The following is a 10,589-nucleotide window of genomic DNA, read 5'->3' as shown; positions in this document are numbered from 1 at the left end:
GAAGGGTAGGGGAAAGGTAATAAGGGAAAAGAAAAAATATGAGAAAATGAAAAAATGGAAATAAAGTGTTTGTAAATGGAGAGGGGAGGAGGGGGAAGGGAGGGCAGGGACAAGGGGAAAAAATGAGAACCAAGACCTGTCATGTAGGGTTGCAAGATCCCAAAAATGAATGTAACTGTACTGTATACCTAAAATGTACCAATAAACTCAATGAGAAAAAGACATGAAATCAACCAAAGGTCTTCAAAAACAAGGGCGTTGGTTTTCTATCACTGCTTAACATATTACTAACCAATAAGAAAAAAACAAATTACTGCAAGTTGTAGGTGAACTCCATTTCACTGTGGTGTAAGACTATAGGACTGAGGTCCCTATTTCATTGCTACCTGCCAAACAAGGACCACTGTAACTTAGAGAACAAATGTAACCCACATTTGTGGCCTACTCTGTCTTCAAAGTCAGCAAGAGAGAATCTATCAAATCTCTTACACACTGAATCTCTGTTTACAGGGGTGCCCAGTCCACTTTAAGGGCTTCTCTAATTAGTTTAGAACCTCTCTGAATAATCTCCCTATCTTAAAACCACCTGATTGGAGACCATTAAAATTGCTACCTGAGCTGAGGTTGTAGCTCAGTGGTAGAGCACTTGCCTAGCCTGTGCAAGGCCCTGGGTTTCATCTTCTGCACCACATAAACAAACAGGCAAACAAATGAAATTTTTTCACAATAGAACCAAGATTAGCATTTGTTTTAGCAATTGGGAGATGCTTTATGTATACACCAGGGGCCAGGAATCTTCGGGGAGGGTGGTATCTTAGAATTCTGCCTACCACAGCAGAAGCAGGGCACATAGAAGCAGCACATGAACCACAAATGCTGAGGGATTGCACAGCATAAGAATCATCAGTGTGGTGGGGTCAGGACAAGCTTCCTGAGATGGGTCAATCTCAGTTTTGTTTCAAGTTGATTAAAGACCACCTGGAGGGAGAAGAGCACAGGCATTTTAAATAAGGCCAAGAATATGAACAAGGGCATGGAGAGGAATCACATTCTGGTGAAGTGTTCAGGTTAGGTTGGGTATCTGAGAGATTCTTCACTGGGAAATGAGCTCTCAGCTTGGAACAATAAGGTTGACAGCTGGGCGTAGTGGTGCACACCTGTGTTCCCAGCCCTCAGGGAGGCTGAAGCAGGAGTATTGTGAATTTGAGGCCAGCCTGGGCTCCATACATAGCAAGACCCTTTTTTCAAAACACAAAGAAAGAAAGGAGGAAAGAAAGAAAGAAACATGAGGGTGACAGAAATCGACTAAATGCCCTCAAATACAAGGGTGGGGAATTTAGGCTCAATCAGCAGTGATTACAAGAGTTTGAGTGTGAGAGATGGATTGAGTATCTCTTGTTGAAGAGCAGCACACACAGCCCTGGAGACTATGCAATGTACCTGGAAGCTCCTACTACTGGTTATAAATGTTGGAAATGCATTGCAAGATGTAGGCGTATTTGACTGTGTTGTGGGCTTGTCTGTTTTCTGAAACCCCTTCTCTCTTCCTTCCTTGGACCGCATAATCAAGACCACTCACGAACATGAATCAAAGCAGTGCGGAGGCCCCATGACATTTGTCTGGGAATAACATTCTCTGACTGTAGAATGGAACTGCATCGCAGGAACACTGTGCCCCCACACTCCTCATCAGAAGCAGGGTTGTCATAGCAAGCAGCAACACAGAAGATGGTTTCCAGCCTGGACGATTGTCAGGCTAGAAATACTAACTATAGCACAGTTGGCCAGGCACTTCTTCTGCCCCCATCTCACATTGCCATCTTAAAGAAATACCCACTTCATAACCAAGCACACCACCATCCAAGAGCAGGGGTTGAGAGACGAGAAGCCCTTAAATGTAAAGAAAATGTACTGGCAATGCAGCTGTGCCTTTTCACAGGTCTTAGCAACACCAGGGAGGAAAAGAAATTTCAAATTGTCCATAGGAAAGGATGTGAGAGTTTTCCTAAAAAGGGGACTGTGAAATATGGGACTATATCATGAGGAAATTATGGAAGTTTACTCATGAAAATTTCATCATGCAGAGTAGATTTTGATTTTCCTGAACTATTTTGGGTCAAGGGAAGATATCAAATAAACTATCATCTCTCACACTATAAGGATGTGACTTTGTATTTTTATTATCTAGTGAAGCCAGAAGAGCTACCTACCTATCTTCTTTCCCTTCCCTTTCTCTTCCCCTTCCCTCTGCTTCCCCGCTCTCCCTCTTCCTCTCTCCTCCTCTCCCCCACTCTCCTTGTAGTACTGGGGAATGAACCCAGGATCTTGTACAGGTTAGGCAAATGCTCATTGAGTTACTTCCCGGCTCTTTAAAAATTTTAAGTTTCCCAGGCTGGCCTCAAACTTGTGATCCTTCTGCCTCAGACTCTGGAGAAGATGGTCACCGTATTCAGTTTATGTCCTAATGCCAATCAACAACAGAAGGAAATAAAATCAAAAGGTCTTTCTCGACTCCAATAATCTCAGAAGATAAATTCAGAGAGCCAGTTGTAGGAAACAACAGTTCTCAGGGCTTGCTCTTCTTGATACAAGTAGCAGTTTGTTACCAACCTACAGGCACTAGGATATGAGGCGGGTATCCAACTTTAGACAAACCAGGAATTAGTTCCTTGAAAGCAGGATTCACTACTCCCTGAATTGCTGAATCAAGATTTTGTATTCATCACGATATTCTCAACTCAGAGGAGAGCATTGGTTGAAACAACTAGAAATTTTAAAAAAGACAAATATTGAGGATATACTCTTAAATGAAATAAATAAGTCACACATGTGTAAATACCAAATCTCTGGTGTGAAAAACTATAACAGTACAAAAGATCCTAATGGTATAATTGACAGTGTGAAATAGGAAGAAAAGGGCTAAAGGTGTAGGGGAAGTGGGAAGGGTAGGGGAAAGGAAATGAGGGAAAATAAAAAAATATGAAAAAATGGAAATGAAGTGTTTGTAAAGGGGGAGGGGAGGAGTGAGTGAAGGGAGGGTAGGGGCAAGGGGAAAAATGAGAACCAAGATCTGTCATGTAGAGGTACAAGATCCCAATGATGAATGTAACTGTACTGTATGCCTAAAATGTACCAATAAACTTAATGAGAAAAAAAGAAAGAGTAAGAGAGAAAATTTACTAAAATAGAATATCATCATAGCAATATTCTTCAAGAAAATAAAAAATTGAAGATAAGGCTGCCATCAAAGTAACTCTGAGTGGCCCATTTGTTAGCTAAGCAAGGAAAGCCATTTACTGCTAGTGAGTTCATTAAATCATGTTTGGTTGCAGAAGTCAAAGAAATATGCTCGAGGAAGACAAACTTGTTTCAGACTATTAGCCCTTCAGCAGGAACTGTGGCACAAAGAGTTGAAGACACTGGAAGCAAGATCAATAGGCAATTTAAAAATAAGGCCAGAGCTAGGGCTGCAGCTCAGTGGTAAAGTACGTGCTTAGCATGCCAAGCCCTGGGTTCAATCCCTGACACTAACCCCCTCTCACTAAACTAAAACAAAACCCAAACGAGGAAAATAACTTCAAGTGGATTTGGAGGGCATTCAATGAGCTGTTGGATATAACCTATACTGCTCAGTTGTTTACCCAAGGAGTCAATGCTGAATTTCAAATGACTGAAGAGTTGGGCTGTATGTACAGTCGGTGTGAAACAACTGCAGATCAGAAATCAAGAAAGCCCTGAATACAGTCTGAGGCAAAATCTGCTAAGATGCATTACAAGTATGTATGGAGCAGAAAAAGGCCTACTTGGACAAATGCACATAGTTGTGGGATGGAGATCATTTAAGCTACTTCGCTATTTGTTATATTATTAAGCAGCAGGTCCCTTGCAGGAAAATAATTAAAATAATATCTTGTAATGGAAACAAAGTCTTTGTAAACAGGGAAGGGAGGAGAGGGTGAAGGGGGGGTAGGGATATGGGGAAAAAATGAGAACCAAGACCTGTCGTGTAAAGGTACAAGATCCCAATGATGAGTGTAACTATACTGTATACCTAAAATGTACCAATAAACTCAATGAAAAAAAATAAAGTAACATCTTGTGTTATTTAAAAAATTTCTTTCTTTTTTTCCCTGCAGTAGTAGGGATTTGCCTCAGGGCCTTCTAAAATTTTTTTATTATTTATTTTGAGGCAGGGTCTTACTAAGTCAGCAAGCCTGGGTTTGAATTTATGATCCTCCTGCCTCAATGTCCAAGAGTGCTGGGATTACGGTGGCACCACCACGCCTGGCTCTATCCTCTGTTTTTGAATGAGTAGTGTCAACAGTGAGCTTCATTCGCTCTCATGGACTGAACCACTGTCAGTTCTGTGAATTTGTTATAAGTAGAAGTTGAGAAGCCAGGTGTGGTGGTGTGTGCCTCTTAGCCCAGCACTTGGAAGGCTGAGGCAGGAGAATGAGGATTGCTGCGAGTTCGAGGACAGTCTGAACTACACAGTGAGACCCTATCTCAAAACAGCAAAACAAAAAACAAAACAACCCTCTAAACCGAAATAATAAAGTTGAATATGTTTTAATTGTCCTACCAATAGTAGTTCAATATCTTAACAGTGGTAAAATTTATTGAAATTTCTTTGAGCTCAGGACTGGGATCAAAACTTTTTTGAATAACAATCACCTTCAACTATTTATTTAGAACACCAAATGGTTTTGGGAACAGCTTTTGCTATGGACATGATAATGTTTCTTAATGATTTTATATAAAATTAGAAGGTAAAAGAGTCCAAATATGACTCTTATACTGCAGTGAAGTCATTCAATTTAACAAGTAACATTGAATTACAAGCTATGTCAACCAACTGTAATTATTTCTTGTGCTGTCGAAAGTTAAAACAGAGGGCCAGGGATTTGACTCAGTGGTTCTGCCGCCTGCCTTGCAAGCAAAGGGCCCAGGTTCAACCCCAGGCACCAAAAAAATGTTAAAGCAAAAATCAAGATTTGCATTCCTACACAAATTTGCAGTTGAGTATATTACTGGAATTTCACACTGAATTACAGTTCCAGTAGCATTTTTCAGATATTGATGTAAATGCACAGGAAATTTATATATTTCAAAATTTATTTAACTGTACAGTTGAACTTCATTCAGAAGTGATTAATCTGCAATGCAAGGACATGTCAAAAGCTGAGGGTGTAGTGCTTTCCTAGGGCGTGCAAGACTCTAGGTTTGATTGACTGCACTACAAAAGTCAAAACAAAAAGAATAGTCTTCTAAATTCATGTTCATTCAACTGGTGGACTACTTTAAGTTGTCAATCCTGACAGAGTTTCTGAGCTGGAGAATGAAGAGTGGAAGACATTCCTTTGTACTTCGTGCACAAAGATTTCTTTACTGAAAATAACTTACAAGATTAGGATTTTCTTTTTCTTTCTTTCTTTCTTTTTTTCTTTTTTTTTTTTTTTTTGTACTGGGGATTGAATTTGAGTTCAGGACCTTGTGCCTGCAAGGCAGGTGTCAGCACCACTGAGCTAAATCCCTGGCCCAAGATTAGGGTGTAGTATCCAGTATATATAGAGAACTCTTACAATTCAACAGTAAAATGACAAATATCATAACTTAAAATTTGCAAAAGATTTGAAAAGATGTTCCTCCAAAAAAATAAAATAAATGGGCAACAAATGCATGAAAAGATGTTCAGCATCATTAATCGATAGGGAAATGCAAACAAAAGCCACAATAAAATACCACTTCATACTCACCAGCATGGCAATAACAATAACAGTAACAATAATAATAACAATTATTGGCAAGAGTATGGAGAAATCAGAACGCTCATATATTGCTAGGGAGAATGTAAAATTGTGCAGCTGCTTTGCAAGCACTCTAACCATTCCTCAAAAGATTAAACATAGACTTATCATCTGACCCAGCAATTCCACTCCTAGGTATATACCTCAAAGAAACGAAAACAGTTTCCCTCACAAAAATTTATATATGAATGCTCATAGCAAAATTAGCTGTAAAAGCCATAAGTGGTGGGTAACAAGGCCAACACTGATTAATTAATGAACATATGAACATTCATTAAAATGGATAAACCATAGTATATCCATACAGTGAAGAAGTATTACAATATGGATGAACCTTGAAAACATGTTAAGAAAAAAGCCACACAAATGACCACATTTTGTACAGTACTGCTTATACAAAATGTCTAGCAAAGGCAAATCTACAGAGATTGAAAGTAGGTTGGTTAGTAGCTGCCAACCGCTGAGAAGGAGGCAGAGAGTGACTACTAATGGATTATGGATTTGTTTTTGAGATGATGAAAATGTTCTAGAATTAGATAATGGTGATGGTTACACAACTTAGTGAACATCCTAATACTGAAATTCTACATTATATAAGGGTGAATTTTATGTGAGTTATGCCTTTAGGAAACTAAAGGAAAATGCCTGTACTTCGTGAGGTACTTATTCTGAATACTGCTATTAAAATAAAAATTGGGTGTGGTCGTGCATACCTGTAATCTTAGACTTATGGGAGACTGAGACAGGAGGACTGCAAGTTCGAGCCTAACCTGGATAAATGGACAGTTTAGATATTTAGCAAGAACTAATCTCCAAAACAAGGGGGCGGGGACTGGGGATGTAGCTTAGTGCTAAAATCCTGGTTCAATCCCCAGTACCGCAAAAAATAAAATCATATTTATAGCCATACTTAAAATCTGTATTATGCATGTGTAATGTACAGTCTTATATGAGGTTTATATATACATATATGTACATTTATGTATAACTATTCACGACTATGTAAATAATATAAATGACACTGAGGGTGTCACAACTAAAGCAGTCCCTGCTAATTTAGCCTAGGAAAAGGAGGTTCTTGGCGGCTCAAGGAGGCTCCCGTGCCTCATAGCCTGATGGGACAGCCCGGAAGTTCAGAAGCCACCGCCACGTGACTGAGTCTCTCAAGTGAAAGGTGCGACGCGGGTTTGTGACGTCACTTGTGAGCGTCTCTTTTGTCGTGAGGTACTTTGGTTGCTCACCGGGTCGATGCCTAAAGTAGTCTCTCGGTCGGTGTTCTGCTCAAACATCTGGGATCGTGAGGAATATGGCAACGGCGAGAAGCCTCCCCACGTCTACTACTGTTTGTGCCGCCAGATGGTCCTGGTTCTGGGTTAGTAGTCGGGAACTGGAGGGAGGACGGGACTGAGACTTCGGGTCCTCGAGGGCGAATTTCCTTTGGCTGTGTTCTGGGACGTACTGCTTATTGAATATTTTTGCTTTTTTACTTTCCGTCACAGTCTTCCTATATAATCCCGCTCCCCTCCATGGCATTTCCCCGTTTTCTACGTAACCTTGTGACTTTTTAATCTATACTTACCTCAAAACTACACCCTTTCAGAGAAGAAAAATACACTAACTTCCCTCTCTATACACTGTTCAAAACTACTGCCTCAGTACTTTATAACTGGTCTGCTGGATACAAAGATCATGTAATAACGCTCATTTTAGCATGAATGAAAGTAAAATCTTCCTTTGAGCTTACATTTTTCTATATCTTACATTTTCTATATCATGCGCACGTGAGCGTGTGTGTGTGTGTGTGTGTGTGTGTGTGCATGTGTGTGCATTTGGTAGTACCTGGGGATTATACTCCTGGTCTTGTGCATGCCAGACAAGCGTTCTATCACTGAGCTTCATCCCCAGTCCTCCCTCCAGCTTTCAGCCCATATCTTTGATTTTATAGCAAAACTTAAAAAAAATTGTTATTGTCTGCTTCTTGACCTACTTCCGGTAGACTTTCCCCACCGCACTAAACCGTATTTGTCAAGGTTACTGATTGACCTCCATATGACCAGTTCCAATGGCCAACTATCAGTGTTCATTGTAATCTCTCTCTTAGTGGCATTTCAAAGAGGTGACCCGGCACCCCCCCCAACCCAGGGCCTAGGGCATGCTAGGGAAGCTCTCTACCATTGAGCCATACCCCCCAGTCCCATTTTTCTTGCGACATATTCATTTGCTGCAGGATTCCACGCATTCCTGATTTTTCACCTTCCTCAATTTTGGCCCCTTCTGAAGTGTCTCCTTTCTCACTCTCAGACTTTTAGGCATTTCAAGGCCCTAGAGCTTAATATTCTCACCTGTTTTCATTCTGTAGGTGATTAGCTATCCTCTAGCTTTAAATACCATCTAGTCATTGATGACTCCCATGTGCCTTTTTTCCACAGCAAAAAATTTACTTTTTTATTAGTACATATTTGCATTTCATGGTGATTACATATTTTTGTGGAGAGTCAGTACATTTACACAACACATTTTGTTCCCTAACTTTCGATTCCTCCTCCCACATGCATTTTCATCATCTCTACTTGGATATCTAATGGGCTTCTCACGTCTGTCTTTTAAAAATTGAATCATGATCACTTGCTCCCTGTTCTCCAATTTTTCCTCTTATAGTATCCCATGTTACAGTCAGGAGTACTGCTATTCATTCAGTGTCTCACTGGGAATAGTACATGGGCTAGTGTGTAAACTGCCTAGTGTTCTCTAGCTCTTCCCTTCCCCAGCTTCTACGTTAATCTCGAATCACTCTGACCCTTTTCCCTTCTCCATGATTCTTAAGGTACTTCATTGATTTGTATCAGTTTTCTATCCACTTTATAACTGTACTTGATTTTTTTGGGGAGAGGGGCATGTTTTGAGATGGGGGTTTTGCTTTGTAGTTCGGGCTGACTTTGAACTCACTATGTAGCCTAAACTGACCTAGAACAGTGATCTTCTGGCCTCAGCCTCTTGCATGCTATGATTACAGGTATGTACCACCACACCTGGCTTGTACCTGATTTTATTTCATGTGCATTCTTTGTTTGCAGATTAAAACTAGGATGGCTCATTTGCATACTACATATTTATATCATCTACTCTATCTCCTTTTCCTAACACTCACATTTCTCATTGCCTTCCTCATAGGCTTTCCAGGATATTTGGTCCAATTGTGCTATCACAGAGGTACTGTACTCAAGAAACCTGAATTGCAGTGCTGGAAAGTTCTTTTGAGATAATATGTCCCACTCATCTTTCAAGTGAGGAAAAAGCCCCTGAAGAAGGAAGTGATTTGCCAAAGATGAGCAGGGAAATAACAGCTGGAACCAAAACCACAGTGTTCTGACATCAAGTCATTTTCAGTTGGGAAATTTGATAATATGTTTTATTTTTTTTTAATTATTATTATTATTTTGGTACCAGGGATTGAACTTGGGTCCTTGTGCTTGCGAGGCAGGGGCTAAACCACTGAGCTAAAATCCCCAGCCTGATAATAGGTTTTAAAGACATGGTAGTTATAGTAGAAAGTTACAGTGTTAAGGCCCCACTGAAAACTTCTGATTAGCTCAAGTAACCCAGTCTTTCTCCATTCCTTCAGATTGTCAGTTAGAGAGGTTGCCCATGAGACCCCGGGACAGATCCCGTGTGATTGATGCTGCCAAACATGCCCACAAGTTTTGTAACATTGAAGATGATGAGACTGTATATCTTCGGAGGTAAGGAGTTGAGTGAGTCCTCTGTCTAGGACTTCACTGTCATATTAGGGTCTGTTTCTGAAGAATATAAATATTATATCTAATGTTGAACAGCTCATCCAGTTGGGTCCATTATGACATTTGTGGTAGTTTTCTAACTTCTGTTAATATGATCATGATGGGGCCGTAATTTGTATGTCTCAGTGCTAGGTAGTTTGACAGTGTGTACATGACTGTACCACTTCTATACCAGTGGTACAAGCTGATTGATGAGACAGTCTTGCATGTACCACTGCTGGTTCAAGCCTATGGGAATGTCTTAGTGCAGAAGAATCTTTATTGTGTTTTGTCAAAAAATGGTGCTGAGATGTGATTCCATTGCCATTTGATAGCTGTAATTTGACCACAAATTACAGGTTTCAGTGAGTTGATTCAGCCTTTGTAGCATGCCATATACCAGGCACTGAGCTAGGTACTAGATCTATGAATGAATAAGGTACAAAGTTTAGCATTAAAAAAACTGATGGCTGGGGCTGGGGATTTAGTTCAGTGGTGCTGCCGCCTGCCTTGCAAGCACACGGTCCCAAGTTTGATCCCCAGTACCAAAAGAAAAAAAAAAACCTGATGGCTGCTGGGCATAGTGGTGCACACCTGTAATCCCAGCACTCAGGAGGCTGAGGCAGGAGTATCAACATGAGTTCTAAGCCATCCTGGGCTACATAGTGAGACCCTGTCTCAAAACAAAACAAATAGACATTTAAGTTGTTTACCTCAGTCTCAAGTAGCTAGTGTGCCACCATGCCCAGCCAGTTTCATTCCTATACTGGTGGATATCCAGTTTTCCCACCACCATTTGTTGAACAGAGCACCCTCTCTTCATTGTGTATTCTTGGCACCCTTGTTGAAGATCAGTTGACTGTAAACATACACATTTATTTGTGAACTCTGAATTCTTACATTGATTGATTTTTACATGTTGTCCTTGTCATATATTCCAAGGAAAGATTCCATTTGGTCATGTTGTATAGTTTTTTCAGTATGTTGCTGGATTCAGCTTGCCAGT

The 10,589-nt window shown here is 40.3% G+C and overlaps 1 protein-coding gene across 1 annotated transcript in view; it reads left to right on the top strand.

Moving 5' to 3' along the window:
* The first annotated feature begins 7,014 nt into the window (after positions 1–7,014).
* CUNHXorf56 (chromosome unknown CXorf56 homolog) overlaps positions 7,015–10,589 on the top strand; it is a 14,094-nt gene continuing 10,519 nt past the window's right edge. The window contains 3 exon segments of the mRNA XM_010612987.2: positions 7,015–7,179; positions 8,979–9,017; positions 9,430–9,547. Coding sequence (XP_010611289.1) covers positions 7,056–7,179; positions 8,979–9,017; positions 9,430–9,547 — 281 coding nt within the window. The 5' untranslated portion in view covers positions 7,015–7,055.

The sequence above is a fragment of the Fukomys damarensis genome, unplaced genomic scaffold (assembly GCF_012274545.1).
Source record: "Fukomys damarensis isolate Sample0158 unplaced genomic scaffold, DMR_v1.0_HiC HiC_scaffold_39, whole genome shotgun sequence".
Classification (NCBI taxonomy): domain Eukaryota; kingdom Metazoa; phylum Chordata; class Mammalia; order Rodentia; family Bathyergidae; genus Fukomys; species Fukomys damarensis.
Note: the sequence above shows the minus strand (reverse complement) of the source record. Positions and strands in the feature narration are given on the sequence as shown.